The sequence below is a fragment of the Doryrhamphus excisus genome, chromosome 6, assembly GCF_030265055.1.
Source record: "Doryrhamphus excisus isolate RoL2022-K1 chromosome 6, RoL_Dexc_1.0, whole genome shotgun sequence".
Classification (NCBI taxonomy): domain Eukaryota; kingdom Metazoa; phylum Chordata; class Actinopteri; order Syngnathiformes; family Syngnathidae; genus Doryrhamphus; species Doryrhamphus excisus.
Genome location: NC_080471.1, coordinates 10,347,869 through 10,375,514, shown reverse-complemented (window position 1 = coordinate 10,375,514; position 27,646 = coordinate 10,347,869). Strand labels below are relative to the sequence as shown.

The following is a 27,646-nucleotide window of genomic DNA, read 5'->3' as shown; positions in this document are numbered from 1 at the left end:
CTGTCAGCGAACAAGTGACGGCCAATCAGCCATTGACGGCCAATCAGATTACTGAGCGTTCCACCTGATTGGATGAGACCAGCAGCAAGGGAGTAACGCACCAATCACGTTACAGCAGTTTGCCATCGAATATGAACCAGAGCCCACCCATTTGAATCACGAGTTCTGACGCCATAACAGCGCGACAATATGTTGTCAACATAAACGAAAACAGACGCTAGCTCGGCAGTGGCGACGTATGCTTGAAAACCCTTCATGGTTAATATTTGGGTAAGTTATTTATTATAAGCGAGTCCACATTTAATATAAATTTTAAGAAGATCATTGTCTCTGCTTGTCTATATGAAAAGTAATGTTCCTCGCTGTTAAAAAAAAACCACATTTTTTTCCAACTGTTTTAGGCATTTGAAAAAGAAAGATACATTGTTTTACACTATCCGAGTCTCTGCTGCTTGTTGGTTCTGCCATTGCAGGTGGTTTTATTTTTGTTATGATGTTTTGTTGGTTTGTAATTATTTTTCACATGTGGTTTCGTGAAGTGCATCATATTGTTTTAAATTATTCGGGTGCAAATTAAAATGTTGACGGCGCAGGATGAAAAACACTACAAAAGAAAAATGCTGTAAATGCCAAAAACACACAGAAGCCAAACAACTGCATGAGAAAAATGGTGCAAGTTCACGGTTATATGGTATGTTTTATGGTTTGGGTGTTTTTGTTTTTGGATTGTTTTTGTTATTGGAGTGTTTAGACCATACTGTGTGTTTGCGGCTGTACATTACAGTGCAACGTTCCCTCTTCTTCCAGCAGAAGTGAATGAGGTCCAACCCTCTGGTGCTGTTGTGTTAGCACCGTTGCTGCTGGGATGGGCCAGCAGATCTCAGGTCAGGCGGTGATGACCCGTCTCCCTGAGAAGCTGGTGAAACATGCCGGGCTGGTACGGGACAGCAGCTATCTCACCTATGAGGAGTTTCTGGCCAGAGTGGCTGAACTGAATGATGTGTAAGCTGTTATAGTTATAATAAGGTAGAATGTGTACGATATGCCCTACAATATGAGTCCCCTGTCTTGATTCTCAGGACTGCAAAGCTAGCTGCTGGGCAACAGAAGCATCTGCTGTTTGAGGTCCAGCCAGGATCTGATGCCACTGCCTTGTGGAAGGTGGTTGTCAGGGTCGTTTGTACTAAGGTGAAGCCAGAAAACATTTTATACTTACAATAAGTTGCGCTAGACCTCAATCACGTTATTCTCACCAGATCAACAAAGATACTGGCATGGTGGAAGCGTCGCGCATCATGAACCTGTACCAGTTCATCCACCTGTACCACGACATCACCAGTCAGGCCGCTGGGGTGTTGTCTGCAGAGGGCGCCACTGAGGCCTCCACTGCTCAGCTTCCTACTACCGACTCCTGTCAGGCCAGCATGTGGATGGGCAGGTCAGTGCCTAAGCGTTGGGATTATGTCATATCGTACATACCGCTTGCATTCCATTACATCATTTGGGGAGTCTTGAAGCATCTTCCCTTGTTCCTTTACAGAGTGAAGGAGTTGACCGATGAAGAGGAATGCTGCATCTGTATGGACGGGAAAGCCGACCTCATCCTGCCCTGTGCTCACAGTTTCTGTCAGAAGTGCATTGATAAATGGTAACCAGCACACTTACTGGTACATTGTGAACGAGAAAACGAGTTAGTATGAGGTAGCAATGGGTGTAATGGAAAATACCTATTTTGATGCTAAAGCCCTCACAAAAAATGCCTCAAATGGCCACAATGTTCTGTTTACATAACTGATTTCTATAATAACAAAGTGGTGTATGTGGTGCATAATGTGAATTGTGGACTCTGATGCACAGTCCTGTGGGCCCTGCGTATTTAAAGGCAATGCGAGGCATTCATTTGATCGCCACACTGTGCTGCTCATGAAAATTGCGAAGTGAGCTGGCCACACCCTGTTGGCGTGGCGTAGGTGCAGCGCTGGGAACATACGCTGCGCCTGGTCTCCAAAAATAGAGTCCACTATCACCGTTATGTTTGTGTCTCGTCTTCCTGCAGGAGCGGGCAGAGTCGAAACTGCCCCATGTGTCGCCTGCAAGTGACTGCCGCCAACGACTCGTGGGTGATGTCCGACTTCCCCACCGAGAACGATATGGCGGGATACATCCTGAACCTGGCAGACGAGGCGGGCCACCCTCACCAACCGTAACGCACGAGAGAGGGCACCACCTGCACCAAGTATTCCTTATGAAAAAAAATGTCACTTTCACTGGAGAAAATATTTGACATTTGCACATTCACTCTCTCTGGTTTCCGATGTGATGTAGACGTGGTGCACCATGGGAAACGTCTGTGTTTGTAATAAGTCCTGTTGCACGCACTGTACAAAGCAACACAACATTATTGGTGTATTGGGCAGCAAATACAGGGCACAGTTCAAAATAGTATGACATTTAATTCTGGTGAGCATTCATTCAACTTGAAACCAAGTTCTACCACGCTTGGAGTCTGATTGTTTTGGCATAAGAACAACAGTCACAGAACAGATTGTGTTCACATGGAGTGGAGGATGCACAGTGGGATACTTTGTTTGTCTACAACCAAAGCTGTGATAAGAAGAACAGAGCTGGATTTTTAGGCAACCATTATATTTACTCCTAAAAATGCCTTTTGGTTTTTAGTCAGAACAAAGGAAGCTCTTACTTGATTAGCTTCATTATCATGAGTTTATGATAGGATAGGACCTTGTGACATTTATTATGAAGGTCATGACATACTGTGGCCTACTCCTTCAGTTACATCTACTTTACTTACAGTATATTCCAGTTTCATTCATATGATCTGCTATTGACGTACTGTATTTGAGACTTTGCTGAGATTTAGGAGAGACTAGTAACTATAATATGCTCAAATCTTATTTGCTGTTTCCATTTTAGGTGACATGCGATAAAGAATACATTTTTGTATGGTTTAATTTTGCTGTTGCAATTTCAATTACACATTAACATGCATGTTAACAAGTATATGAACAAGTTTAAATTGTTTCTATAAAAGTAATTTAACTTAAATATATTTTGTGTGGATTTAATGTATATATTATATATATTTTTAATGATTATTTTATTTGACCCAGATAATTTTTTTAAATCAATGTTGACCAATAACACTTGACTGTACTTTTCTTGTGGTTTGCACTACAACAAATGACAAATGATATCCATATGAAAGTATTTATTTGCTGTAATAGTTTAACAGTAGCCGGACAGCACAGATTAGAAATATAAAAGGAGGTATATTTGTCATTTAACAAATTAATTATTCCCTTTTCACTACAGATGTAGCTTTTAAAGGGGACCTATTATGCTATTTGCTTTTTTTAATAAATGTAGTTAGAATGTATGCCAAAGTTTCAGATAATGAGGTTTACGCATTTGTGAGCCCTGAAAGAAGTTTGGGGTGGCTCAAAACGCTCAAAAGGCGTGGTAAAACTGCCCTCTTCGTGATGTCACAGAGGGGTGGAATTCCTTATTTGTTTCATATTTAGGAAGCACTTTGGGCGTGCAACCAATCACAGCAGAGTGGGCATGCCCGGAGGCGGGTCGTGGGTGGAATTGTGTGTAGCTGCTCTATAGGAGACCACAACTCAATACAAAGGATTGAAAAATGAGCATAATAGGTCCACTTTAATACTGCCTGCAGGCAAGTATAACACACCGTTTCAACCATCGGGTGGCAGCATTTGCCTGATACTGTACTGTACATTCACATTAATCCTAATTTGCTTTTAATGTGTGATGACATAATTATCTCTTTATTTTCACCAATAAAGACCCTTTCTTTGCACCTAAAGACTTTGAGGCAGTGTTTTTAATATAATACAATTGTGTTTGCTTCAGTCATTTTTATAAAATGCACAATGTATCAAATAAAATCCATCACTTCCTTCTTTGAGTATCTACTCTTAAATAAAATAACCATTATTTCTAATTCTGCATTAATAAATATCCCTAATAGCCATGGACGTCAACGTCAACTGTTCTATCAACTTGTAAAAATGACAACCCACCAAAGTAACTTCACACACACATGGAGTAGGGTAGTGAACTGTGTCATAGGTGAGTAAATTATCTCACCTTTTTGTCGGTATTGTTGATTTTAAACACTCTTTTGTGCAACACCAGCAGATGACATGGCTTCCTAAATCATCACTGACTGGGGAAAGTTCACACTGGACTTCAAGCAACATGGATCCTGTGCCTTTCATCCTTCCTCCAGATTCTGGGACCTTTTCTCCTTAGCCCAGGTAAGACGTTTCTGACATTGTCTCTGGGTGATTCGTCTCTACGTAGTAGCTCTTGAGTCCAGCTTCAGTCGACTCCTAGTTTCCCCAAAATCATGAATGGATATTGGTTGACAATCCTCTGAAGGCTGCGGTCATCCCTTTTCTGGTGCACCTTGTCCTACTGTCCTTATTCCTTCCTCAACTTTCCATTAATATGCTTGGATACAACACTCTGAACAACCAGCTTCTTTAGCAATGACCTTTTGTGGCTTTCATCCCTTGTGGAGGCTGTCAATGATCGTCTTCTGGACAAGTCCAGACGAAAGGCCTTTTCTTAGCCTTTTTTTATGAATATATATATACCTTTTGTTGTGTTGTTTTATCGCTTCACTGTAGGTTTTATGCTTTCTTTGTAGCACTTTGAGATTTCTGTAATGTAAAGTGCAATATAAATAAAATTTATTATTATTATTAAGTCAAGTCAGCAGTCTTCCCCATTATTGTATAGCCATGTGACCCAGACTGAGAGGCCATTTAAAGGCCCAGGATACCTTTGCAGGTGTATTGAATTAATCAGTCGATTAGGGTGTGACAGCATGACTTTCCACAATTTACCGGTAGGTTTTTCACAATATTCTAATTTTGTCAGACATTGCATTTTGGGTTTTCATTATTTATAAGACACAATCATCAAAATCTCAAGAAATACATTTTTGAAATGTTTCACATTATGAGAGGAGTGACAAAAAATATATACATTTTTCATGATATTTCATTTTTTTTACACACCTGTATCTTTTATTCCACTCTGATGTTGGCATACTTCCCTTTGAATGAATATGACTTGAATGGACATGTTTTAAACTTCACTTTTCTGTCCACTCAGGATGGCTATGGTTTAAGTCTGCTTATTAATATCATTCCAAATTGAAGGGGAAAGTTTAACAATCATGATAAAGCGGAATGCGTCCAAAGGTTTGTTTACCATGATGTCTGTTATAAGTAGAACATTGTGTAACATTGTCTTATTGTTGTATGAGCAACAAGCGGTAGGTTTTGTAAATATCACCTACTTTGTGCTGCATGTGCATGTGTGGGTGTGTTTCCTGTGATTTACTAGTGTCCCTGAATGCAACTTGTGTGGGAGGAGTTACGTGATGCACCTGAATGCTCATTTTAGAAAAAGCTTGAGCATCACTGACAACAGTTTGCTGGTTTTGATCCTGCCTGTTGAGTATGAAGTGTCCATTATCTGACTGGAATCTTTCCATGGTGTCCCAACTTTAGGAAAACCACTACCTCCTTCTTAATAGTCTCTAAAATACAGAAATACACACAAACGTCAATAAAGCCTCATTTTCGAATCTCCACTGCACCAATATAAATGAAATATTCAAGGTGAAACACTCTTAATGCACAGTAATGATTCAAACCTACTTATTTGTTGGTATGATGCACATAGCACAAGGAACAACTTGCCGTTTTGTCTCTTTCCTGCTGTGGTCTCCTGTGAAGCGTTCGGGCGCACTCGTAATTTTGAGTGCTTTATTATTATTATTATTCACATACCTGCTATGGCAATTGTTGTACCCCTGAGGGTACGCATACTTTTGGGAACCACTGCAGTATATGAAACCCACCCCAAATTCATGAGAAAATGTCAAAATAACCATCAAACAACGTGACCCATTTTGGTCCCTCCTGTTGTTGATTCCAGTCACTCAGCTGGACTAGTGGCATCTGTTTTAACGGCATCCACTAAAAAACTGAGCTCGTTGCACAGCGTCTCGTGGCGGTAGGCCAAGCGGATTTGTGCCACGTTTGTGCGTCGTATGTCGTTTCCCTCTGGGCCGTCCTGCAGGTAGTTGGAACCCAGAAAATGTTTCTTCTCCTGGAGGTGGGACAGGGCTGATATTTAAAACATTTCCCTGTGTTAATCACTCATTTGTTGTATACAGTGTAACATTATGTATGCCTGAAGAGAGGAGTCTAATGTAATAATTAAAACGGTCGATCTGAAATCGAAGGAGAACATCAATGTCATGCTAACAGGGGGGTTTGGAGGGGAGTTGCAAGCCGTGTCTCAAAAATAGGCATTTGTCATGTTTTCTTTTGACTGCCAGCAGTTAGAAACAGGAATTCTTGGCATAATAAATGAACAGAACTAGAAGAGTCCACGATGGCTTTGTCTCACCTGGTGTGACAGGCCGCTCTGCAGCACGCTGTTCCTGGCGATCTCGCACAAATCACAAGTGCTCAGTTTCCACAACTGAGCTGCGATGGCGTACTCCTCCATCAAGGCTTCCTGTCAAGGTTTGAGCACTATTTCAACTTGTCTTTTTATGAGGCCATGGTGTCGGGTCGGGTGTGGGTCTGACCTTTGTGTAGTGGAACTGCATCGGGTCGTCAGTTGACAGCGACACACATAGACCTTTCTGAAGGAACTCCCTCAGTGGATTTTTGGAATACTGCAGGAACAGGCTGTTGTTGCTCAGTGGCGACATGGCGATGGGGACCTGGGCCAGATAGTAGAGGTACTGCAACACTGGACTCTGGTGGATAGAACAACAGCAAGTTAGGAGGTGCCATCAACATTTTGGGCTGCAGCTTCACCTTTTTGAGGTTGAGGCCATGGGAGATGTTGTCTGCTGTTAGGAAGGCAGAGACCAAGTGGGTGATGGAGCCAGCCTCGCCACAGTGGGGACGGAACTGGAAGGTGTTCAGTCCACGCTCCCTGTGATGGGACAAAGACCACTTGTAAATCCAGACAGCTATCACTAAGTCAGTATCAGTCAACACAGGACTCACTTGCGCAAGTTGTTGAGCACCATGATGTTGGCATACATGTAGAACAGGTAGTAGGTATAAGGAGGGTTGTCATCTGTGGTCCATGACTCAGGCTTTGGACTTTTGTAAGAGAATAAGTGGTCGCTGTGTTTGGACTCATCATCCACACTGTCAAATCCTGTCACCTGGAAAAGATAGAGAATGGAGTGGAAGAACATCTTCCTATACCAAAGAACTGAACACTACTGAGCATGTGTTCCACTGTTGCCACGCTTGTTACAATGTACTTACATATTTTAGAAAAACATGAATTGCTGGGTGCTTCTGTGGGTTGATTGTAGCTTCAAAGATGGGGAGGAAAATGTGCTCTAGCATCTTGGCAAAGTGTGGTATCAGCTTCTTTGACCTGAAAATGTCACTGCAAGACAAAGAAATTAGCTCATCTTCATGCTCAGCCACCAACGCGTAAGATAATAAACTTTTAAAAACTGCAGAGAGAAAACAGGATCACAATTCACACATTCTGAATTCCAAGCAAGAAAATTGTTATTCATTTTCCTTTTTCTTAACCGTGTCGCCCTACTGCTGTGCTAGTTTAGTATTAAGCGATTAATTATTCTTCCACCTGCCCTTACTAGATTCGAGGGACTTGGATCATCCATCTCATGTTGGGTGAGTGGACTTTATGCTGGATGAACCAGCTGGCGAGTCCCTCCCACTCGCTAGCAGAGCGTCCATAAATTGACAAACGAGGCTCGGCGTGTTGGTACTTGCTCTCCTCCAGCTCCTTGGCTACTTCCTTGGGGAGATAAATAATACATTGACATCCTCGACCCTTCAAATGACCATATAAGGTCATATGAGGTAGTCGTAATGTGTCTTAGCACTGTAGACACACCTTGACGAGACGTGCAAAGTATTCTCCTCTGATGTAGTTGTCTGATTTCAGGTAAATCTCCCGCAGTTCACTGGCTCCTACGGGGTTGTACTTGGAGTTGAACTTGTCAAAGCGATGAAATGTTTGTCTCCCCTGCAGAGGTCAAAGGGCATGGAGTGTCACTGATGTGGAGGCTACTACAGCTTTGACATTGTTGTTTTTCTCTTACAGCATGCACATCCAGCGAGTCCACGGTGAGATCGTAGGGGTCCATGTGGAGGTTGTTAAAGACTTGCTCCAGAGTGATCTTTTGCCCGGCCTTCTCCAGAACCACCCGATCCTTCTCTGTCTGGTAAGTGGTCTTGATGAACTTCAACAAGTGCTTCTGGTTCATGCAGGCAGCAGCGTGTATGTGAGTGTCCACCTTTGTTTGACACAAGCTGTTATTTCACTGGTATTAGCACACTGGTATTACAAAACTTTTTGCTTTTTTTGAAATACCAACCCACCTTTCTGACATTGTAGAAGTCTCTGTGAGGAACACTTTTCAGCTCCTTCAGCTCGGCCATTTCATTCAACATTTCATGAAGGTAGAACTTGGAAGCCAAGAAGTTTAAGCGTCTATGACAGTAGGTCTTCCTGTAACAGGGCAGGACAAAATGCAGTGATACAGCAACTTAGCTCCTCTTTACAGCCTTTTTAGCCAATGTACTGCCTGGATCAGCTCGTATATATTCATGTACTTACATGAGATTTCATGTACTTACGTTGGGCCATCAGCAATCATGGCCAGGACATGGCTTAGGTCGATGGCAAAGGTCTCAAAGTCTGGGTAAGGGAGTCTGTGAGGCTGTTGCTGTTTCAGTGCCTCAGCATTGTCGTAAACATGAAAGATACCATCCTTCATTTGCAGCTCATAGTTAAGGTTCTCAGGCAGTCCTTCCATGGAATATGGGTCCTCGCCTTCATGAGGGAAAGGCCAGATGTCTGCAGAATGGAAGGAGATGAAGATTGATAGTAATTCAGTCTGAACCATTGTCTCGTATCATTAAACCCTGGGTGAAGGGTCAACAATGCTCCCACCTGGCAGGACCTCATCTTCCTCTCGCCACTTCTCCCCCTCAGTGTTGCGGAGGAAGCGGGCAATGGTCCTAGGAAAGCGGTGGTAGGCCAGCCGGGAGTACTTCTCTCTGATGAACAGAGCTCTCAGGAGGCTCTTGGCCGCTTGTTCGTAATCCTCAACTGTGATCTGGAACCATGATAGAGATGTCACGTCATATCTGGGAACTTGGGAGTGGGTGGATTGATGTAAATATCAAGAGTATCAAAACCAGGGGTGGTGTTTGTATCAGATCAATAATAGCATGATCAATATCTTCACTTTATTTTGCTCCAACTATTGCATGCAGTAAAACTGGGAAGATGGTAGTAAATGTACATTAATGCCACATGCAGTACTATACGATAAGATTGTGTAGGTGAACCTCACATTGGTCTTTTGATTGTGTTTGTGGTCTTTACCCCTGCACAGTAGTCTCCACTGATGGTAACTCTCTGGAAGTCTGGGAAGCTCTCTGAAAAGACTGGCTCAGGTGTGGTCGGGGAGAGCATGGGCGAATGAGCCGATAGGCTCCAGTCACTGGTGGGAATCTGCAGGGACAGGGACTGGGAGCGCTTCATCATGAAATTCTTCTTCCTGATGACAGAAAGGATGGGACAGGTGTCACACTAAGGGTGTACTCACACCAGGAAAATTGTACCATGCCCGGTGTGGGAGCACACTGAATCATGTCCAGGCATGTTTTTTTTGGCACGATTGAAAGATGTGGTCTCATTTCTGGTGCAATTCCATGCACACAGACATGATCACACACCATTTAGTGGAGTCATAGAATGACTAATGTGATTACTCCATGTATATTCTTAATGATAACAGACACAATTCATGATAGTAATACAATTCAAACCCACAGCATTTGCTCATGGCTACATCTGTGCGTGTAATAAAGAATTTAATTAATGTGATTGCTGATCCCAGAACCTTGTACAAAACCTAAAAATCGTGTAAATGATCCACAAAATCAGTATTGCAGTACAAGAGAAGCCAAAACATTTCATTCATGCGATTGTTTCTCTTGCCAGCAATTAATGACAACGGCAACCTTCCACAAAATATATAATCAACTCTCAAAAAGCCTGGAGATATTCCACAACACCTGCACAGCAGACGAGTGGAGGCCTCACAGCTAGGAGACCCAAGTTCGATTCCACCCTCGGGCATCTCTGTGTAGAGTTTGCATGTTCTTTCCATGCAAACATTCCAAAAGTTGCATGCTAGGTTAATTGGCGACTCCAAATTATCCATAGGTATGAATGTGAGTGTGAATGGTTGTTTGTCTATATGTGCCCTGTGATTGGCTGGCGACCAGTCCAGGGTGTATGCCGCCTCTCGCCTGAAGACAGCTGGGATAGGCTCCAGCACCCTCGTGAGGATAAGCAGTAGAAAACGAAAGAATGAATATTCCACAATATCATATAAATTGTAGTATTAAAGTAGAATAGAATGTGTCATTTGATTAATGCACTTGATGCTCTTGCAAGTAGTTAATGACATTAAATGAAATGAATTGTCAAAACAACTCAAAATATAAGATGGAAATAATCCAGTCCAGTAATTGCAAAACAGTAAAGTGGAATGTGTCATTTAATTAATGTACTCGATGCTCTCACAAGTAATTACTGACAAAGGTGCCATTGCCTGAAACAAATAATCGTAATAAGACTAAAAATGATCCACCTAATGGAGAGAGGATTTAATTGATGTCTAGCACAGTACCAATGGCTCAGTTGGAGTACCCCCAAAAACACTTTGTGAACGATTTGTGATCACACCTTTTCACTGTCTCCTTGGACTGCTGTTCAGCCAGCTCTTTCTGCAGGGCACGCTCTCTGTCCTCTCGCAGGCCGATGGGGCAGTCCTCCGGCACAGTGAACAAAGCCATGGCATCCTTGGTGTCCTCCTCCTTCAGGGCCGAGGCGTACACCTTCTCTGCCAGCAAACGGACCTTCTCGTCCACCTCGCTCATTGATATTCTCGGGAAGAGCCGTGGCATCTCTGCTGAAAAGGTTTGCTCGGTTTAGTTTCCACTGAGTTGAAATATTCCAACCATTACAGTGGAAATAACATTATACTTGAAGTGGCAGTGAGGTGAACTTGAGTCACCAGTTGGAGGTTGAGGTCAGCAAGCACACACCAGTAAACATATGCTGTTGAGAGGCCAGTTTGTGTTTCACTGGCGTGTGCGTCTTCTGCCGACGTGTGCGGCACATTACAGTAAACAAAAACAAAACCTTGCAACCCTTCTGGTATGGTCAACCTCTCTTTGACCACACAGCTTGCAGAAAAGATATGCAAACTCAGATACTTCCTGTTTTTGTCCTGTGGTAGCACAGTACAGTTCCCCCTCATTAGTTGCTACAACATTTATGCTTTTCTTCCTCTTTGCAGCTACATCTTTGCAGTGCACTGACCTAACGGTCAGGCTAAAATGTGAATGTAAGGGATGCTCAGCATTAGTCAATGTTATGTTGGATTAGTAAACCGTACAACCGCTGTGTCAAGCACTGGGCCTTCTGCTGTCAATCAAATGTATCTTGTACGCTTTTCACATTTTACCAGAATTCACAGACAAAAACAAGTCACAGGATTCCCAGCTTGTGACTGAAGTAGAAAAATAAGAATTAAACATTCCATAGTTTGGGTTCTCAGGCCCTTTTGGCAAGACTGTTTATTTCTCCCAAGCCAATTGTCTCACAGAACCCTTGAGATTGACTTCAGCTCCGTTTTTAGTATGACTACACAAGGGATGGCAGATATTTTATTGGACCTGCTCCATGTGCTTGAGATCGTAGATCAGACCTGGGCCTGTTCAGCACGAAATAGGGTTTGCAATATTATTTTCAAATTACAGTATGTGATTTATTCCAATGGTTTCTGTATTCTGTATGGTTTCTTGATTGTGTTGCGGAAGTAAATGCAAAATCCCCAATCCTTTATTTATATACAGTCTGGGTGCCTTGTGCAGTAAAAACTCAAAGTTTTTTAGGTCTGCCATTACATTTTAAGCATTACAGTCACTGCAGTTTGAACATCGCTCCCTCCTTTTTGTAGGCACAATAATAGTAACGATAATCATAATAACACGGGTTACTGTTGCAGTCATAGCCCACAACAAACTAAAACTCAACTCTGAACTCCCAACTCTGAAAGCCATTTCAACCTGTTTAGTTCTGGATGGGGGCTGTTTAGTGTTTGTATCCGACACAATTGAGCCATTGATTTAGAAATGACATTGACATCGAAAATGTTATTCCTGCCATAACTACAAAAATATTCAATTTATAACGAAGAAATGCTACTTTGCGGAAATTCGCTTTGGTGGTCAGGCCTGCAACTAATGAACTGTAATAAATGAGGGATTAGGAGTTTTTTATTGTTGTCGTATGACATACTTTTTTAGAAAAGGAAGGCAAAAAATCCATGTGGAGGGATCCAGGCCCATTTTTTTTTAACCCAATCTAGATCTCAAGTCAAAATACTGTACATTCAATAATGTACATTCATGCACCACGCTTCCTTCAATTTGTATGTATGCGTTTGTATGCGTTTGCACATTTGGACACCCCTGCGCTTAAATCTTTGTCTCCCCTCCGTATGTCAGTAACATCTTCCAGTATGTTGTACGAATGTTGCTATCGGTCAAGTTCTCTGTCTCTCAGTGTTGAAGTGATTTAAGAATCAGCAGCGGCTACCAGGCAGCATATTCTCCCCCCAATGTATTCATCAAAAACTCAGACAGTGCTAACATGTAACTCTATCCATGTGAGACGTGGCTACACGTGCCCCCATGTTGGGGCACTGTCACTGCCTACGTGCCTCTAGAGGCGGCACGTGCAAGCCCACCCTAGTGCAGCAGCTGAGCGCTTGACCTTGACCTACATCCCAAAACATCAGAAACCTGACCTACACAAAGCAGCAGGAGTTAGTGAGGTAACTTTGTAGTGTCTTGAAACACAACGGATTTGGCACTACCCACAAGAAAGTGTAGTTATGTTGTAAATGTGTTTCTTTGTTGTAAGCATCACAATTACTCATTTAGCCACTATGCCAAGCTGTGTCAAGCGAATGGAGTAATGAATATTCCATTCTGAATATGCAGACTTGGCTTCTGTTTGCTAATGGTTTTAATTATTTGGATCATGCTCAACAATTGTACACCACATGTCTACACAATTCAACAAAAGTATGAAAAAGCAGAGCTTATTTAATCCTATGATTTATTATTGTGTGTAGCCGCTCTATAGTCCACCACTCAATACAAAGGTTAGAAAAACTTGCATTATATAGGTCCTCTAAGCTCTGAGTGTGACTTAAGGTTTGACAAACCAAAACAGACGCTAACCAAATCCATTTTGTTTTCATTTTTCAATTTCATTTTTCATTTTCCAGGAAATCATGGAAATTCAATTAATCCATTCCAGAAAACCAAAAACACATTTTCATAGTTTTACACTTATAGTTTGACCTGCAGAAAACAATTCCTAATGCATATTAATACATATAGTAAATGATGCATGTAAGGGACAAATTAACATTTAAGGTTACTTTTGCCTTCATTGAAGACCTGATTCTTGACGTGACTACTCCCAAAGACACATTGTGACAGTGAGATCAACACGGAAACCACCTTCCTGTTTTGCCATGAGTTGCTTCTTGAATTTAATAAGCTAAAATGAGGTTACGAAAGTTGTAAGTGCCACCATTTGCTAAAGAAGGAAGAAAGAAACACATTTAGTTCACCAAATACTGTAACAAAGGTGGCCTTCATGTTAATCTCTCTGCCACATGGCGTTTTTAGCAACAGTGATGTTTGTCAGTAACTTGTAATCTTTATTTGTTCATTTCATTCCTTTAACAACTTTAAATACAAAATGAGCATATATAAAGTGGATGCAGTGGCATCATAGCCCAGTTCCGTAGAGACTTATCTGTCTCTCTTACCTTCTGTATTGATTTGGGCCATGTTAAGTCTGTCCCTTTGTCGAGCTCAACTGTCATGTAGTTTGCTTCAGCCTCTTCTAGTTGTTGTGTTCAAAATGCTTCTTCGTAGTGTGGCTCCTGATGCTGTGCCGCTCTAATTGCTCTGTGTATGAGATCAGGTTGCTGCTAGCTAGTTGTTGTCATTTGGAGTGGCCATCCTCTATCTCTATTTTAGGCTGTTGTTAGCGTCATGGCAACAGGGGCTGCTAATTCAGGCTGCCTTGTCACAACTGGCTGCTGATACGGGGGGGCTCTCCAGGTAATATTAAAAGTGTGGGAAAGTACAGTTTAGCAATAATGTACTTTGATTTTAGCTTATGGTTTTAAATTTGCAATTTCGACTTTTAAATAGAACAAGATTATCGTGGTAAAACTCTACTAGTATTTGTCATCAGATTTCTCATTAGTTTCGGAATTCCCACATTGCACACATTAAGTGAGGGACATTAATTAAGTGAGGGAGTCGTCCATCTACTCATGACTCACGTGCCGATATCATCGGCAGATGAAAAAATGTCAATATGAACCGATATCACATTTTTATATTCATAATATACAGTTGGTCGTACGGTATACCTGTATATTTACACAAAACCTAAGCAATTTGTTTCCTGTTTGCATTGGATTTGACGAAAAACAATAAAGACACCTTTTTGATTATTGTGAGGTGTTTATGCACTCATTTATATTCAGAGCACCCTGCTAGCTTGTCACTTCTTATACAGTAGACCAGTGGAAAAGAATGTTGACTCTGCTCCAGCATTATAAATAGACACTGTCAACAGGCTGCTGGAAATGTATCAGTCAAAATGAAGGCATAAACAAATAAGTGGAGATGTTCACCTCTTCCAAAGCAAGGTGTGGACTGTTGCTTGCAAAGGGCTGCTTCTCTTCTCCTCATTTTGTCCTGTGGTAGCATGGACAGAAGACACGAATGGGCTTTATTTGCAGGATTTGGACATTGGGAGACAGTCCTGACACCTTATATAAGGTGGTATTGGTTATTGAACAAAATCAGCAGAATAATACATGGTCAGGCAAAATGATCTGACACATTTGTAGGTTAAATAAAAGGCAAATAAATTAAAGAAACAAAAAAGTGTTTTATTTTCGAAAAGTACATATGCCATTCTGTTTTTAAAATTAAATCAGTTCTGGCGGTGCAAGGTCGGCTGGTTGTTTTCCGTTTCAATGCAGATCCAGTAGCTCTGAAGTCATAACAAAGTCATAATAAGATGGTGTTTCAAGCTGGTACAGGATCATGTCTACCAAGATTGAAGTGCAAACGGAACGCTCGTTGTGTTGCAGTTACAGATTTGCTTGTTTTGATAAATGTTTCCACAATGAAAGCACAATGCCCCAATTCATGGCAGCAACTGAAAAAAAACCCTGAAAAGCAATGGCATTATAAAGAAAGAAAACAAAATGGCATTATATGAAAAAAATTGCATTATATGAACTTTTCAAACTTTACTTTATTTGCCTTTTATTTAACCTACAAATGTGACAGATCATTTTGCCTGACCCTTCTTGCTTGAGAAGGAATTTGATCAATTGAGGTGTGTGCGTTTGTGTGTGCGTGTGTGTGTGTGTGTGTGTGTGTGTGTGAAATATTAGTGAATATTAAATGTTAGTGAATGACAACATAAATAAAGTGAAAAAGTGATTGCCCCATCACCCTAATAACTGGTTGGGCCACACTTACAGTAGCAGTAACAACTGCAATAACTTGCAACAAGCCATATACTGTGGAGGAATTTTGGCCCACTCATATTTGCATGATTTCTGTAATTCAGCCACAGTGGAGGGTTTTCCAGCATGAAGTGCATTTTTAAGGTCATGCCCCAGCATCTCAATAGGAATCAGGTCAGGACTTTGACCAGGCCACTCCAAAGACTTCATTTTGTTTTTCTTTTCCATTTAGATGTGAACTTCCTGTGCGTTGTGGATCATTGTCCTGCTGCGGAACTCAAGTTAATTTCAGCTGGAGTTCACAAACTGATGGCCAGACATTCTCCTTCAGGATTTTTTGGTAGACAGCAGAATTGTCTTCCCTGAAGCGATGTGTCGGCAGGGAGCCTTGCTGGTGGCGTCAGCCATCGGGTGAGTCAAGACTCACTTTGGCCAGTTCAGTGTGAGTCCTTTAGAAAAATGGTAGTGTTTGTTTGTGATCCCCAAGTAAAATTTAAATAATCATTATAACTATGACTGAAGATCACAATTTATTGTGACTCGTTTCTACTTCAATGAAATTGTATAGCACAGGGTGCATTCATGTTGTTTGTCCATTGTATGGAGTTTGTCAAAAGCAAACAGGTTCCGGGCAGTATGCTTAGTCATGATGGTACAAGTCATGTATATACAGTGTTCACTAGTGGCAACATCTTTAGAAGGCCCCTCTGTGGTGGACATTCCTTTAAAAGGCATGTCTTTACTGGCTGATTCTTTGAGGAAATGCCTGCATTTCACTTCCCATGCTGATAGTGGAATGTATGCTTTGCTCCTTCTTGTCCCACCAATGATGCCTTTGTGTACTCTCAACTTAATACACGTGCATATCTCACATTTGAAGAGGCCATTTACAGTTTCACTGTTGTTTCTACACACTTAAGAACTGTCAGTCCAGCTCATTGATCATCAATACAATCAAAATGTGATTGAGTCACTAGGACAGTTTTAATGTATTTCTTCATCCGCAGCAACAGAGCATCACATGACGTTGTCATCAAGGCTCATCAAAGGGCTACATTTCAGTTGAACGATATATACCTCACAGCCGTGGTGTTCAAAGGGTGGCCCAGGAATCATTTCATTTTAATTAATGAGATATATTATGAATTTGTACACTAAATTCCTTTGCCACCTGTACACTCCTGAACAGAATTTTAAAGTAAAGTAACATAACGTAACATAAAGTTTTGTTCGAAAGAAACAAAATAAAAAGACACAAATCCAAAAAAAATTAAGATAATGTTTTTGAGGGGACCATTTTTTGGCAAACAAGTGAAATAGGCTGTTCATCAACTGATCAAAAGTCCAAGACTGCAGCCTTTAAAAGCCAAAATCTTGGCTAAAATGATCTTGATGACAAAGGCAAAAAAGTTTTCTCTCATTGAGCAGCATAAGCAAGGCCTCTCGCAGCAGGTTGGACGCGGTAAGATGGTCATTCTTAATAGTACAGTGGTAGATCCAAAAAATGTCACTAGCCCTGAGCTGGCTCGGCCTAAATGAAGGTTGTTACTGATGCAGTCCAATAGTAGGGTTCGATCTTCCGTCCTTGGACAAGCGACGGCCCAGTTGCTAATGCAATATTTCTGGTATTTTCTCACAGGCAGATTGTAGTAGTTCCAGGAAGTAGTGAATTAGTCCAAAGTAGTCTGAAATACCTTCGTATCACATATTTGAATTTGTCATATGCAGTGATCATGTTTTGAGTGGACAAATCTTAAGTGATTTTAATCAAATGTAGAAATTCTACTGGATCTGCTTGGACATTAAGTCCGCCAAAGCTGTTGAACTTTAAAAAAAGCACCCGCCAAGGGACAAGTGACAGTGCAAGTATAAAGCACTTATGTGTAATATCATTCAAAGTAGCAATACCATAGATCATAGTCTCCTATTATTGAAAAACATCATTATGATATTATACACACAATGACAGTGTCTGCAGCTAATTGATCACCAATTCATATGATTTATAAGACAATCAAAAACACTTTACAACAGAAAGAAATCAAATCAAATTACACAATAAAGTATTAAAAGCAATTCTGTAGAGATGAGTTTTTAACAGTTTTTTTCTTACAGTTTTGAGAACAGGATGAAAACAGTGTACTTACGCAGAAAGACATCAATGATGACAACACACAGTACAGTACACACACACTTCAATCCTCACTGTTTTAGAGGAAGTTTAGCAGGAAGCTTCTATTTGCACCATTACCTCAAGAGAATGAAGGCCACTCCCCCTGGAGACCACTCCCCTTCAGTTTGTTCAGTATTTCATTCCTTCAGGTCCTTGTTTTGGAGGCCAGAGCAGATAATAATGGCAGGTTATTGTGACATTAATGTGTACTAATATTAGTGAAATCAAATTGAATAAGGGACACAACATTTTTAAGTGGAATAACAAATATTTTCCCACGGTAACAGCAACCTTGCCCCCTTCCTGCATATAATATGCTTGTTCTTCATTCCAATAAAAAAAACAACGTTGTTTCCTTTCGTCATCTCATCGATACTCAGTAGGATTGCTTTTAATCAACCACAATCAACAACTCTTGTTATTTATTATTTCTCCAGTTATTTACAATCATTTGGCTCAATATGCAATGCAGTATATTACATTTTTTAATGACAAAAGCTGTGTAAGTAATTATCATTTCTGCAACAGTGCTTTAACACTGCCATCAAAAAAACATAACAAAAAAATATGCTTGCTGACGGTATTGTTTTAAATAATGGCCCATAGTTCCAAAATGTATATCCTTTTACATACATTTGATGTAATTATCGCTGTAGTTGCACATCAGCAAAGAGATTTCTCCTACTTATTATAAATGATAAAGATATAATTTATATCTGCAATTAAATGTGATTAATTCTGACTTAACTATGGACAAAATGTGATTAATCACGATCAAATATTTAAATTGACAGCCCTAATGATAAGTAATACTAACCGTATTTTGCTGCATATATTGGTCCTTTGAAACATTACCGAAACTTCCTTCCCGGGCAAATTGATTTCACATAGCTACACCTAGCATTAACGTTTCCAAAAACAAAAACACAACAGCAGTAGTGGCAGCTCCAATATATAACTTTACCTTTCCTTAGTGATCTAAGGTATTATGAGTGTGGTGCTCATGGGCTGCCGGTGATGTGTGATAAAGCTAGTCACTGGCTAGTCGCGAGCCGGTGTGGTGTGGCAAGGTGTCGATACGCCAATTCAATACGCCACATAGTTCGATCGGCTCTAGCTTGGTTAATATGCACGTCACATGTTTTTTGGAGTTTTTTTCAGAATGCTATATAAGCAGAATAAGTGCTGCGTCTTTTTAGCTGTTTTTATATATTTAGAATACCCCAAAACGAGAGAGACATACTGTATTCACTGTATGCTTTAAATGTGTTTGATCTTTTAGTCACAAAATCCTTCCTGAGGAGTTTGTTTTTAATATGAGGTCAGGCTGACCTCGTATACCCATCCAAGTTGTGTCAAGATGATCTCCATTTTGAGTCTTTTTGTCACAGTTACACAATTCCATGAACACATTGACCTAACATTTTCATGTGACTTCACATGATCGAGGCATTTTAGAACAGATTTCACTGTTTTACTGGATTTTCTTGCTTTTAGCTTTTTGTGCTTCTTTGAGGTTTACAGCTTTGACATGGCAGGTGGGGGACATTGACACAAACGCACACAAGCAAACATGCAAACACTTGGTGTCGCCAACTACTATGTGATCACTTTTCTATAGTTCCATTTTGGGTGCACACATACACGTACATAGCGTGTGTATATGCTTGAAATAAATTAATTGCATTAATGTGATAGCATTAATTAAATGCCATTGCTCCTCCACTGAGGGTAGTCAATGAGAAATTGTAAACATTGTATATAACATTTCTATATAACATTGTATATAGAAAATACAATTTAAATAAAATTTTAGTACACAGAGCTCCCTATGATGATGGTAGGGGTAAAATTGTCTTGCTTATATTATTGTAATGAAGGACACAATGAGTTCAGTAATAGATCACCATGTTGCAATATTTATAGTTTATTAATAGTTTATTTCTGAGACATCTTCTCTAAAACAAACAAGATATGGATCATTGGTATGTGACACCATATAGCTTTTACTGCTGGTACACAAGAAAGTAAAAAAGTGTATTACATTCAAATACAGAGGCAGTTTGATCCCAGGAAGCTGCATGTATGCACCATGCCACTAGATGACAGCACAATGCTTTCTTAAGCTGGGGTGTCCAAACTATTTCCACAAAGAAAAAGTATTGTGTTATTTGTTATTCATATAAATTCAGTCAGCTTTTACTCTTTACATTGTGTCTTATTGCTCTATTTTACCCTTATCACTGTTTTTTTTCATTTGTTAAATTTTATTTTCGAAACATGCAGCAGCAAATGACCCTCAGGCCACAGTTTGGACACCATTGCCTTAAAGCGTCTCCATCACTTGCTGCAGCCATGAAAGCCGCTCTTCACCTTGCCTTGGTGAGAGCTCCCACATATAATTTATTTCCCATAAACATCACATTCAGTGAGCTCACCAACAAGAGAGGAGGACAAAAGTGGACACTTCATTAGGTACAGCTGAGAAATATAATGCCATCTAATGTGAGTGTCAGCTTGGATACATTAAAATACTTCACTGAAGTTACAGGCAGGAAGCGGTGTAATATGTATTTGGGCTAAAATATCAGTAAATATGAAGCCATACATGATTAAAAATAAGTTGATATACACTCTCAATACACTATCAATTCCACTTCAAGAGCAGTTCATCCATCATTTTGTTGCTTTGCTGGGGAGGGTTTGTGCTCCAGTTCTAAAAATGCCATCTGGCCCTGCTCCTGTAAGTTCCATCTTGCCCTCTTTTGGAAGCTGAGGAAGACACAGACATTGTGGTCAAGTCCCACAGGTCTGATGAGGCTCATCCAAAAAATCAGCAGCTAAGCATGCTCACACTGTCTTTGACGCTTGTGCCGGCGGGTGGAGCCAACCGAGCGTCTACTACAGTCGTCCTAATAAGTGAGAGAACTTGTCTTCATCTGCGGTGAGCAGACACACACAGCAAGGGTTCTCCTCTATGTTCTCAGGCCTAGTCTGAGGCCTCGGGGTGGTCTCGGTGCTCCTTCTGAGCCTGTGGCCCGTCCTTAGCTGACTCGCGTCCCGGAGTGAACGGCGACGCCGGCCATAACCCGATGAGCCAATTTTTACCTCTGGGGCGCTGACCACTCTTTGGTCGAAGTCGTGGATCTGGTGCAGACGGTGGATCAGGTCGTGATAGGCACACGTAAACAGGAAGCAACCAGACGTTTTGGACAATGTGGAGCGTCTTCGTCGGATGTTGGGCAACAGGCTGGAATAAGAAGTTTGTCTTTATGTTAGAGAAACAACATTTAATGAGATCCAATATGAGAGCAGTATCATTCATTCATTCATTTTCAACCGCTTTTTCCTCACGAGGGTCGCGGGGGTGCTGGAGCCTATCCCAGCTGTCATAGTTTTCCTAAATTATGGTATTGGTAATGATAAAATGGTACATTGTACAGTGGAACCTCGGTTTTTTAATTTGTTCCAAACAGACTGATGAAAACCGAAATCAATATGATACAAACATGCAGAAATATGAACACAAAACAATTCATTGATGAAGTTGTTACAAACTTAACTTGAAAGAGTGCATGTGTAGAGCTATATACTTTCTCGCTTGAGCTTTATTGTTATTGTTTATTTCAGCAGCAGGTACAGTCATCGTTACACACACTAGCCTGGCTACTTTTTGTTATGTGTCTCCCTTAAACCGTTCCCCCTGCAAAGTACTGTTATCTAGGAACCTTGACATGACAATCATATCTTAACGTGTCAGATGTTTTCAGAATTCAATAGTGTTTGTCACCTTTAAGGTGTGCCACTTGCAACTTTCTTTGGCATAATGGTTGGTAATGGTTATGCTTATTATGCATAATGCTTATTAAGAGGAATAAATTGGACAGAAACAGAGTTGTTCATCATTCTGTGTTTAATAAAGCGCACAGACACGCATAATAAAGATGAGTAAAGGATTCTCTAGTCAGTTTCCAGCCAGGGAATCCTTTACTCTCAAAGAACCACCATCCTTCACAGAGACTGAGTCACCAAATTGTGGATGCTCTGTTTGGCCGTACGATAATGAAAACAGCAGACAAAAACCAAGACATATTTTTGACAATCATAGTCATCAAAAATTGAATTCTGGCACATGAACTTTGAGGTTCCACTGTATATTTTGGAAAATGGTCATGTTGAAATGACAAGTCTCGAGTCATGACAAGTGTCAAATATTTAAACGCATAGTGTAAATTAATTATCTATAATAGGTGTAGGATTAAATAAGTCATGCTTCTTCCATGTAATGTTCCTGTTCCATATTCGGACATGTCAAGCCTGTCCGAATATGACAAATATGTTTGCAAATCAGTAGTACCAGTAGTACAATGCTAGAAGCTTGATGTCATACCTGGAGGATGGTGACTTTTCCACTTGTGCGTCCCCACCCTGCTGTGATGGTCGAATGTGGACATCACCAGCCGCCTCTCTTGTCATCTGACTCAGTAGACGCACTTTCAACCTGACACACAGGAAGCCACTTCTTAACTAGGGAAGCGAAGAGCTGAAACTGAACTAAATACTGTATGGAAAATGTGGAATTACAAGAATAGTGGGACTTTTGGACTGTGGAAAATTGAAAATTGTTAGCTTGAATGTTTTGATGATGGAATAGTTCGAAAAAAAATTGCAGAGGTGAACAATAATTATGGAGCCAGTATGAGGAGCTAGTATGACATCATACCGATGAGCAAATCAAGAGCACCTTTTCTGTGACGTGTTGTGAACTGCCTGTTGTAACTTCCTCTGAGCTCACTGGTAAATACAGTAAACATGGCAGCGATAGTGTAAGACTTCTCACTGTTTCAGAGGAAGACATTTCGCCAAACCTCAAGCAGGGGCTTATTCCTATCGCTGTGGCATTTCAAAAGCACAAAATAGTTTGCAAAGACACCCCAACGACGAAGGAATTTGAAGTAGTAGAAATTGGAAGCACCCGGTAGTAACATTTCTTAATGTCAAAAGGAATTTGTGTTCTAGGATGTGGATAATAAATAACCCGAAGGACCTGTAAGCTGAAGGTTTGGATGTTGGAATTGTTTGAATTGAGTGAGAAATGTGGAAGTCATAAGAATTCTCAAGATCAAATAGAGTTGTGTTACAGAAAATGGGAAATTCTGGGAAAATTTGAATGCCCTAGCACCGGTGAGGAAGTGCAACAGAGCTTTTGTCCCAATCATCGACGCTTACTGAGCTGTTTAATCTGCAAAATAAATATAAAACGAAAATGGTGCAAAATGATGCGTGCTCACAGACAGTGTCACTAGCTACAGTACATTGCAAAATAAATGCAACCTTTCAATATGTTTGAAAACGCAACATTTTGGGAAATGTGACTAATGTTTGATAGACAGTACGACTGGGAGAAAGTACATGTCACAAACAGCAAGTTTAACAATATACTACATAACTGTAGTTAAAGTGGTTTTTATTGGAGGGGCTTTTTTTGTCTTAACAGAGAGAGGGTATATTTTCTTTTAGGTTAATGTTGTGATTTTTAGTGCAGTTTTTGCTAAAGGAGGTCTTTTTTTTGGGGGGGGGGGGTTGTTTGTTTGTTGAATTGATTATATTTGTTTAATTTATTTAAAAGCTCTTGACATTGCACTTACAATGTTAAAAACTCTTGAGATACTAAAGATTATTGCTTTTCATACAATGTACTCATTATTTTGCCATATAATTAATGAAAAAACAGTCTATGAAAATGTTGTCCATAATAATAATTGTATAAAAATGGGCATAAAAATAATTAATAACACATGTCGCCTTTTTCCTTTATTCTTCATCTGTCCAACGATCAAATTTCTTTGCCGCTTATCCTCACAAGGGTCGCAAGGGTATGCTGGAGCCTATCCCAGCTGACTTTGGGCGAGAGGCGGTGTACACCCTGGACTAGCTTTTTTCTTCTTTTTGACAGAAAATGTGTGCAATTCTTTTAAACGTCAATATTATGTTGTCTTTCTGTTTTTTTCTGCTCTGCTAACATGAGCTAACAGGAAATCACATGTATTTAACATATGTTTATGCTCTGCTTAGTGGATGAATTAATATGACTGCCAAGAAGGAGGATTATATACTCAAACTCACCAGGATGTGATCAGACTTTTGCAACAAAGTATCAGAACTTTTCCTGGAGAAGAAAAAGCTGCATGTACTCTGTATAAAAATTAGAGGTAAAAATACAAATGTTTTTAAATTTATGAAAAACAATAAATAGATGGGTCTAAGAAGTATCTGAATTTTTTTTAACCAAAGTGATGGTTTGGTTGGTTATCCTGTTAATGAGCAACCTGTGCAACCAGTGCCTTACCAGCTATGAACCTCACCGCACGTCATTGTAAAAATGTGATGGCTCTAAATGAGAGTTTGACATCTCTGCTCTACAGCGCTCAATGACAACTTTAGTAAATAAGCACATAAATAATTTAGCATCATGTTCTTTTATCCTCCACCGTGCATCATGGTGTTCATCAATTGTTGAATTCATCAACAATTTAAAATACCTTTTATCAGCTAAAACACAGGTCTACTTTTGTCATAAAAAAGTTGAATACCTTTTCTTCATTCCAGTGCTGAGCTCGGTGGTGGCGCTCCTCACCAGTGGCAGCACCGCCGTCAACACACAGCAGCAGAGGAGCGTCTGCAAACCTAATCTCATGTTGATGGGACTCCTGAAAGTGATGAAGGTGGGATGTTAACAATTTTAACTTGACAGGTGGGGATTCCTTTAACAGGTTTATTTTGTTTACAGCCTTAACACAGCTTAGTTTGGCAGGCATTCTTTTAACAGGTCTTAAAAAGGGCCTTCGTTTGAGAAGGTTAGTGTTGTCAAACTTGTCTTTATTGTTCTTGGTTTAACAAAGTAGTGTATATTATGTCATTGGCAAAATGAACCTTTTTTTGGCTGAATTTCAGGATGCACACCAAACCATGCAAGGTGGTGAAGTGAGCAGTCCGACCAGGTCAACATTGGAATCTGAACTAAGAAAAGAAGCCACTTACCCGACTCACTCTTCCTGCAGATGCGATGAAGACAATGGATGTCCGTGTTGTTGTGTACTCTTTAGCTGTCCTTACGATCAGTGGAGGTCTGACGTGTAGACTAAGGACGTGGGAGGCTTTATAGAAGCCGGGAGGGGGGAGCTGTACCTGAATGCCAGAGCCAGGGGGAGGGACTGTGGGACAGTTCATGTCAAGCCATCCACCCCACATGGAGACACACCACATGTGCATACAGTGGTGTGAAAACGTGTTTGCCCCCTCCTGATTTTTTTGCCACAATGTTTCAGATCACCAAACAAATTTATATATATATTAGTAAAGGACAACACAACTGAACACAAAATCCAAACCTACATGGCCCTGTGTGGAAATAGATTGTCCCCTGTTAAAACAGAACTTTACTGAGGTTAACTGAGATCTATCAGTCTGAAAAAGGTTATAAAGCCATTCATAAAGCTTTGGGACTCCAGCGAACCACAGTGAGAGCCATTATACACAAATGGTGAACCTTCCCAGGAGTGGCCGGCCAACCAAAATTATCCCAATAGTGCGGAGACGACTCATCCAAGTGGTTGTAAAAGACCCCACAATAACATCCACAGAACCACAGGCCTCACTTGCCTCAGTGTTTAGGTCAGTGTTCATGACTCCGCCATAAGAAAGACACAGAGGGCAGAGTTTCAAGACATAAACCACCGCTGAACAAAAAGAACATTAAAGCATTGTCTCAATTTTGCAAGAAAACATCTTGATGATCCCCGAGAGCTTTGGGAAAATACTCTGACGAGACCAAAGTAGAACTTTTTGGAAGGTGTGTATTTATTTCCATTACATCTGGCAAAAAAGTAACGCCACCTTTCACCAAAATAACATCATACCAACAGTAAAATATGTTGGTGGTAGTGTGACGGTCTAGGACTGTTCTGTTGCTTCAGGAAGTCTTGCTGTGGAAATGGAACCATGAATTCTGCTGTCGACCAAAAAATCCTGAAGGACAATCCAGCCTCACTTGTGAAACACTGACTGTCTCTCATTGTTACCTACTGTAGTACCAATGGTTAGTGTTATTTTGTCTGTTTGCTGCCTTTAATTGCCCCCGGGGGTACAAATAAAGTTATATGAAAAGAATGGTATATACTGTATAATAAATGAACATAGCTGTACAATATTGGTTACACCTCGGCGATCTGTATGAAAAATGTTTTGATGGTATTTTGGGGTATTTTAAATAGCTCATCATTGTTTTAGCTGATGAAAGTAATAAAAACAAAAACAGCTGTCAGCAGTGGCATGCAGTAATTTCATGGGGGGTAAGACACTGACTACTTTGGACTTTTTATAGAGGTTGCTCAGTTAGAGAATAACCACTAATCACTTGGGTTAACAAAGTTTTTTTTTTTTTAGATAATACTTAGTCCAACCAATTAACAGCGATAAGGGATATCAATAATAGTGATGTCAGACATCATAAATGTTTCTGCAACATTATATTATTGGCGCCATACTGGCACACAGAAACTTGCAGCGGCCATGATCCAACTCGGTGTGCACTCAGACAGTAAGCGGGGCTTGCACACTAAGCCGAGAAGCAACGTTCGCGGTAGCGTCTCCGTGTATTGTGTTTGATCAGGAAATACGTATGTAAATACCAGCACTTTGTTGGTGACCTTGAGAACCACTGAGTTAAATCAATACCCCTAGACATTGCCATTATAAACTCACAATTGTTATTTTTTGGGAGACTTTATTTGAGAATTTTTTGATTGCAACACTGGCTTGTGTTTTCAGAGCTGCAACACAACAGTGACAGTTACGTTATCCGGAGCGACAGGCATGATGACCCCCTCCCCCCAGAAGAAGTCCAGGTGAGAGCAGCTGCAGGTAAGAGACGTGTTGCAGGAATGGTTCTGTCTCGGCCACTTTTTAACCAAAATGGCTACTAAATGCTTAAGTGCCCATTAATGTGCTCTTTGTTGCTATGACATCAGCATGCACAGTGAACATTGTCGATTTAATGCCTCTGATTTGTTTTAAGTGATCCAAAGTTGGTCTTTTTTTGGTGTTCATGCACAATTCTGACTAGTAATGTGACATAATGCACAGTCACGGATGTCATGAGGCTCCTCTTACTCCTATATGCTTTAAGACGTGCTGCTTGTAGTCCACACTGAATTACTTTAACAATCGTGTTAAAGCAGTATCTGTCCACCAAAGATTTGTTTAAGGCTGCACGGTAGCAGAGTGCAGACCACACAGCTAGGATACCCGGATTCGATTCCCAGCTTGGGCATCTTTGTGTGGAGTTTGCATGTTCTCCAGGTACTCCGGTTTCCTCCCACATTCCAAAAACATGCCTGATTGGCTGGCGACCAGTCCAGGGCGTACCCCGCCTCTTGCCCAAAGACAGCTGGGATAGGCTCCAGCATGCCCATGACCCATGTGAGGGTAAGCGGTATAGAAAATGGATGGATGGATGATGTCTGTTATATGTAGAACATTTTGTAACATTGTCTTATTGTTGTATGAGCAGCAAGTGATTTCTTTTGTAAATATCACCTGTGTTTGCTGTGATTCCCAAGTGTCCCTGAATGCAGCAGCAACTTGAGTCCCGGGAGTTGTGAGATGCCCCTGAATGGCCCATTTTAGAAAAGGTGACAGCTGTTTTTTTAGTATAAAGTGTCCATTATCTGACTGGA

The 27,646-nt window shown here is 40.6% G+C and overlaps 3 protein-coding genes and 1 long non-coding RNA gene across 11 annotated transcripts; 2 read left to right on the top strand and 2 right to left on the bottom strand.

The window, feature by feature from the left end:
• The first annotated feature begins 157 nt into the window (after window positions 1-157).
• On the top strand, window positions 158-3,865 carry rnf141 (ring finger protein 141). Of its 2 annotated transcripts, none has more exons than XM_058075687.1 (6): window positions 158-270; window positions 811-1,002; window positions 1,080-1,188; window positions 1,257-1,438; window positions 1,541-1,648; window positions 2,057-3,865. In XM_058075687.1, the coding sequence occupies exons 2-6, from the start codon at window positions 866-868 to the stop codon at window positions 2,205-2,207; spliced, it is 687 nt and encodes a 228-aa protein (XP_057931670.1). In that variant the 5' UTR covers window positions 158-270; window positions 811-865; the 3' UTR covers window positions 2,208-3,865. The 2 variants fall into 2 exon arrangements, with proteins under 2 accessions (XP_057931670.1, XP_057931671.1); XM_058075688.1 differs by having other exon boundaries at window positions 170-270; window positions 808-1,002.
• Window positions 3,302-17,981, bottom strand: ampd3b (adenosine monophosphate deaminase 3b). 5 transcript variants are annotated; one of them, XM_058075682.1, is made up of 16 exons: window positions 17,884-17,972; window positions 14,888-14,951; window positions 10,837-11,062; window positions 9,466-9,640; window positions 9,028-9,193; window positions 8,712-8,931; window positions 8,454-8,583; window positions 8,174-8,368; window positions 7,966-8,097; window positions 7,703-7,866; window positions 7,359-7,485; window positions 7,089-7,252; window positions 6,894-7,014; window positions 6,659-6,832; window positions 6,475-6,585; window positions 3,302-6,188 (listed from the first exon to the last, which is right to left on the bottom strand). In XM_058075682.1, exons 1-16 carry the CDS (start codon window positions 17,893-17,895, stop codon window positions 6,039-6,041), a joined length of 2,331 nt encoding a protein of 776 aa, XP_057931665.1. In that variant the 5' UTR covers window positions 17,896-17,972; the 3' UTR covers window positions 3,302-6,038. The 5 variants fall into 5 exon arrangements, with proteins under 5 accessions (XP_057931665.1, XP_057931664.1, XP_057931663.1 ...); XM_058075681.1 differs by having other exon boundaries at window positions 3,303-6,171; window positions 10,837-11,059; window positions 17,884-17,981; XM_058075680.1 differs by having other exon boundaries at window positions 3,303-6,171; window positions 17,884-17,970.
• On the top strand, window positions 4,695-26,249 carry LOC131131209 (uncharacterized). The gene is made up of 6 exons (XR_009130162.1): window positions 4,695-4,897; window positions 8,176-8,296; window positions 15,969-16,147; window positions 24,519-24,634; window positions 24,700-24,766; window positions 24,864-26,249. It is a non-coding gene; the product is annotated as an uncharacterized LOC131131209 (long non-coding RNA).
• On the bottom strand, window positions 19,874-25,056 carry admb (adrenomedullin b). Of its 3 annotated transcripts, none has more exons than XM_058075690.1 (5): window positions 24,951-25,056; window positions 24,503-24,619; window positions 22,300-22,410; window positions 20,764-21,159; window positions 19,874-20,681 (listed from the first exon to the last, which is right to left on the bottom strand). In XM_058075690.1, the coding sequence occupies exons 2-4, from the start codon at window positions 24,604-24,606 to the stop codon at window positions 20,811-20,813; spliced, it is 564 nt and encodes a 187-aa protein (XP_057931673.1). In that variant the 5' UTR covers window positions 24,607-24,619; window positions 24,951-25,056; the 3' UTR covers window positions 19,874-20,681; window positions 20,764-20,810. The 3 variants fall into 3 exon arrangements, with proteins under 3 accessions (XP_057931673.1, XP_057931674.1, XP_057931672.1); XM_058075691.1 differs by having other exon boundaries at window positions 21,018-21,159; XM_058075689.1 differs by having other exon boundaries at window positions 19,874-21,159.
• Window positions 26,250-27,646: the final 1,397 nt, after the last annotated feature.

Excerpts from the sequence above, each read along its gene's own strand:
- admb (XM_058075689.1), bottom strand. The coding sequence starts at position 24,606 with ATGAGATTAGGTTTGCAGACGCTCCTCTGCTGCTGTGTGTTGACGGCG. Across the intron at positions 22,411-24,502 it reads AGCACTGGAATGAAGAAAAG|GTTGAAAGTGCGTCTACTGA; the intron begins GTATTCAACTTT and ends CCTGTGTGTCAG. Across the intron at positions 21,160-22,299 it reads GAAAAGTCACCATCCTCCAG|CCTGTTGCCCAACATCCGAC; the intron begins GTATGACATCAA and ends TTCTTATTCCAG.
- ampd3b (XM_058075680.1), bottom strand. Across the intron at positions 8,369-8,453 it reads ACTTCTACAATGTCAGAAAG|GTGGACACTCACATACACGC; the intron begins GTGGGTTGGTAT and ends TGTCAAACAAAG. Across the intron at positions 6,833-6,893 it reads ATGGCCTCAACCTCAAAAAG|AGTCCAGTGTTGCAGTACCT; the intron begins GTGAAGCTGCAG and ends TCTATCCACCAG.
- rnf141 (XM_058075687.1), top strand. The coding sequence starts at position 866 with ATGGGCCAGCAGATCTCAGGTCAGGCGGTGATGACCCGTCTCCCTGAG. Across the intron at positions 1,003-1,079 it reads GTGGCTGAACTGAATGATGT|GACTGCAAAGCTAGCTGCTG; the intron begins GTAAGCTGTTAT and ends CTTGATTCTCAG. Across the intron at positions 1,439-1,540 it reads GCCAGCATGTGGATGGGCAG|AGTGAAGGAGTTGACCGATG; the intron begins GTCAGTGCCTAA and ends GTTCCTTTACAG.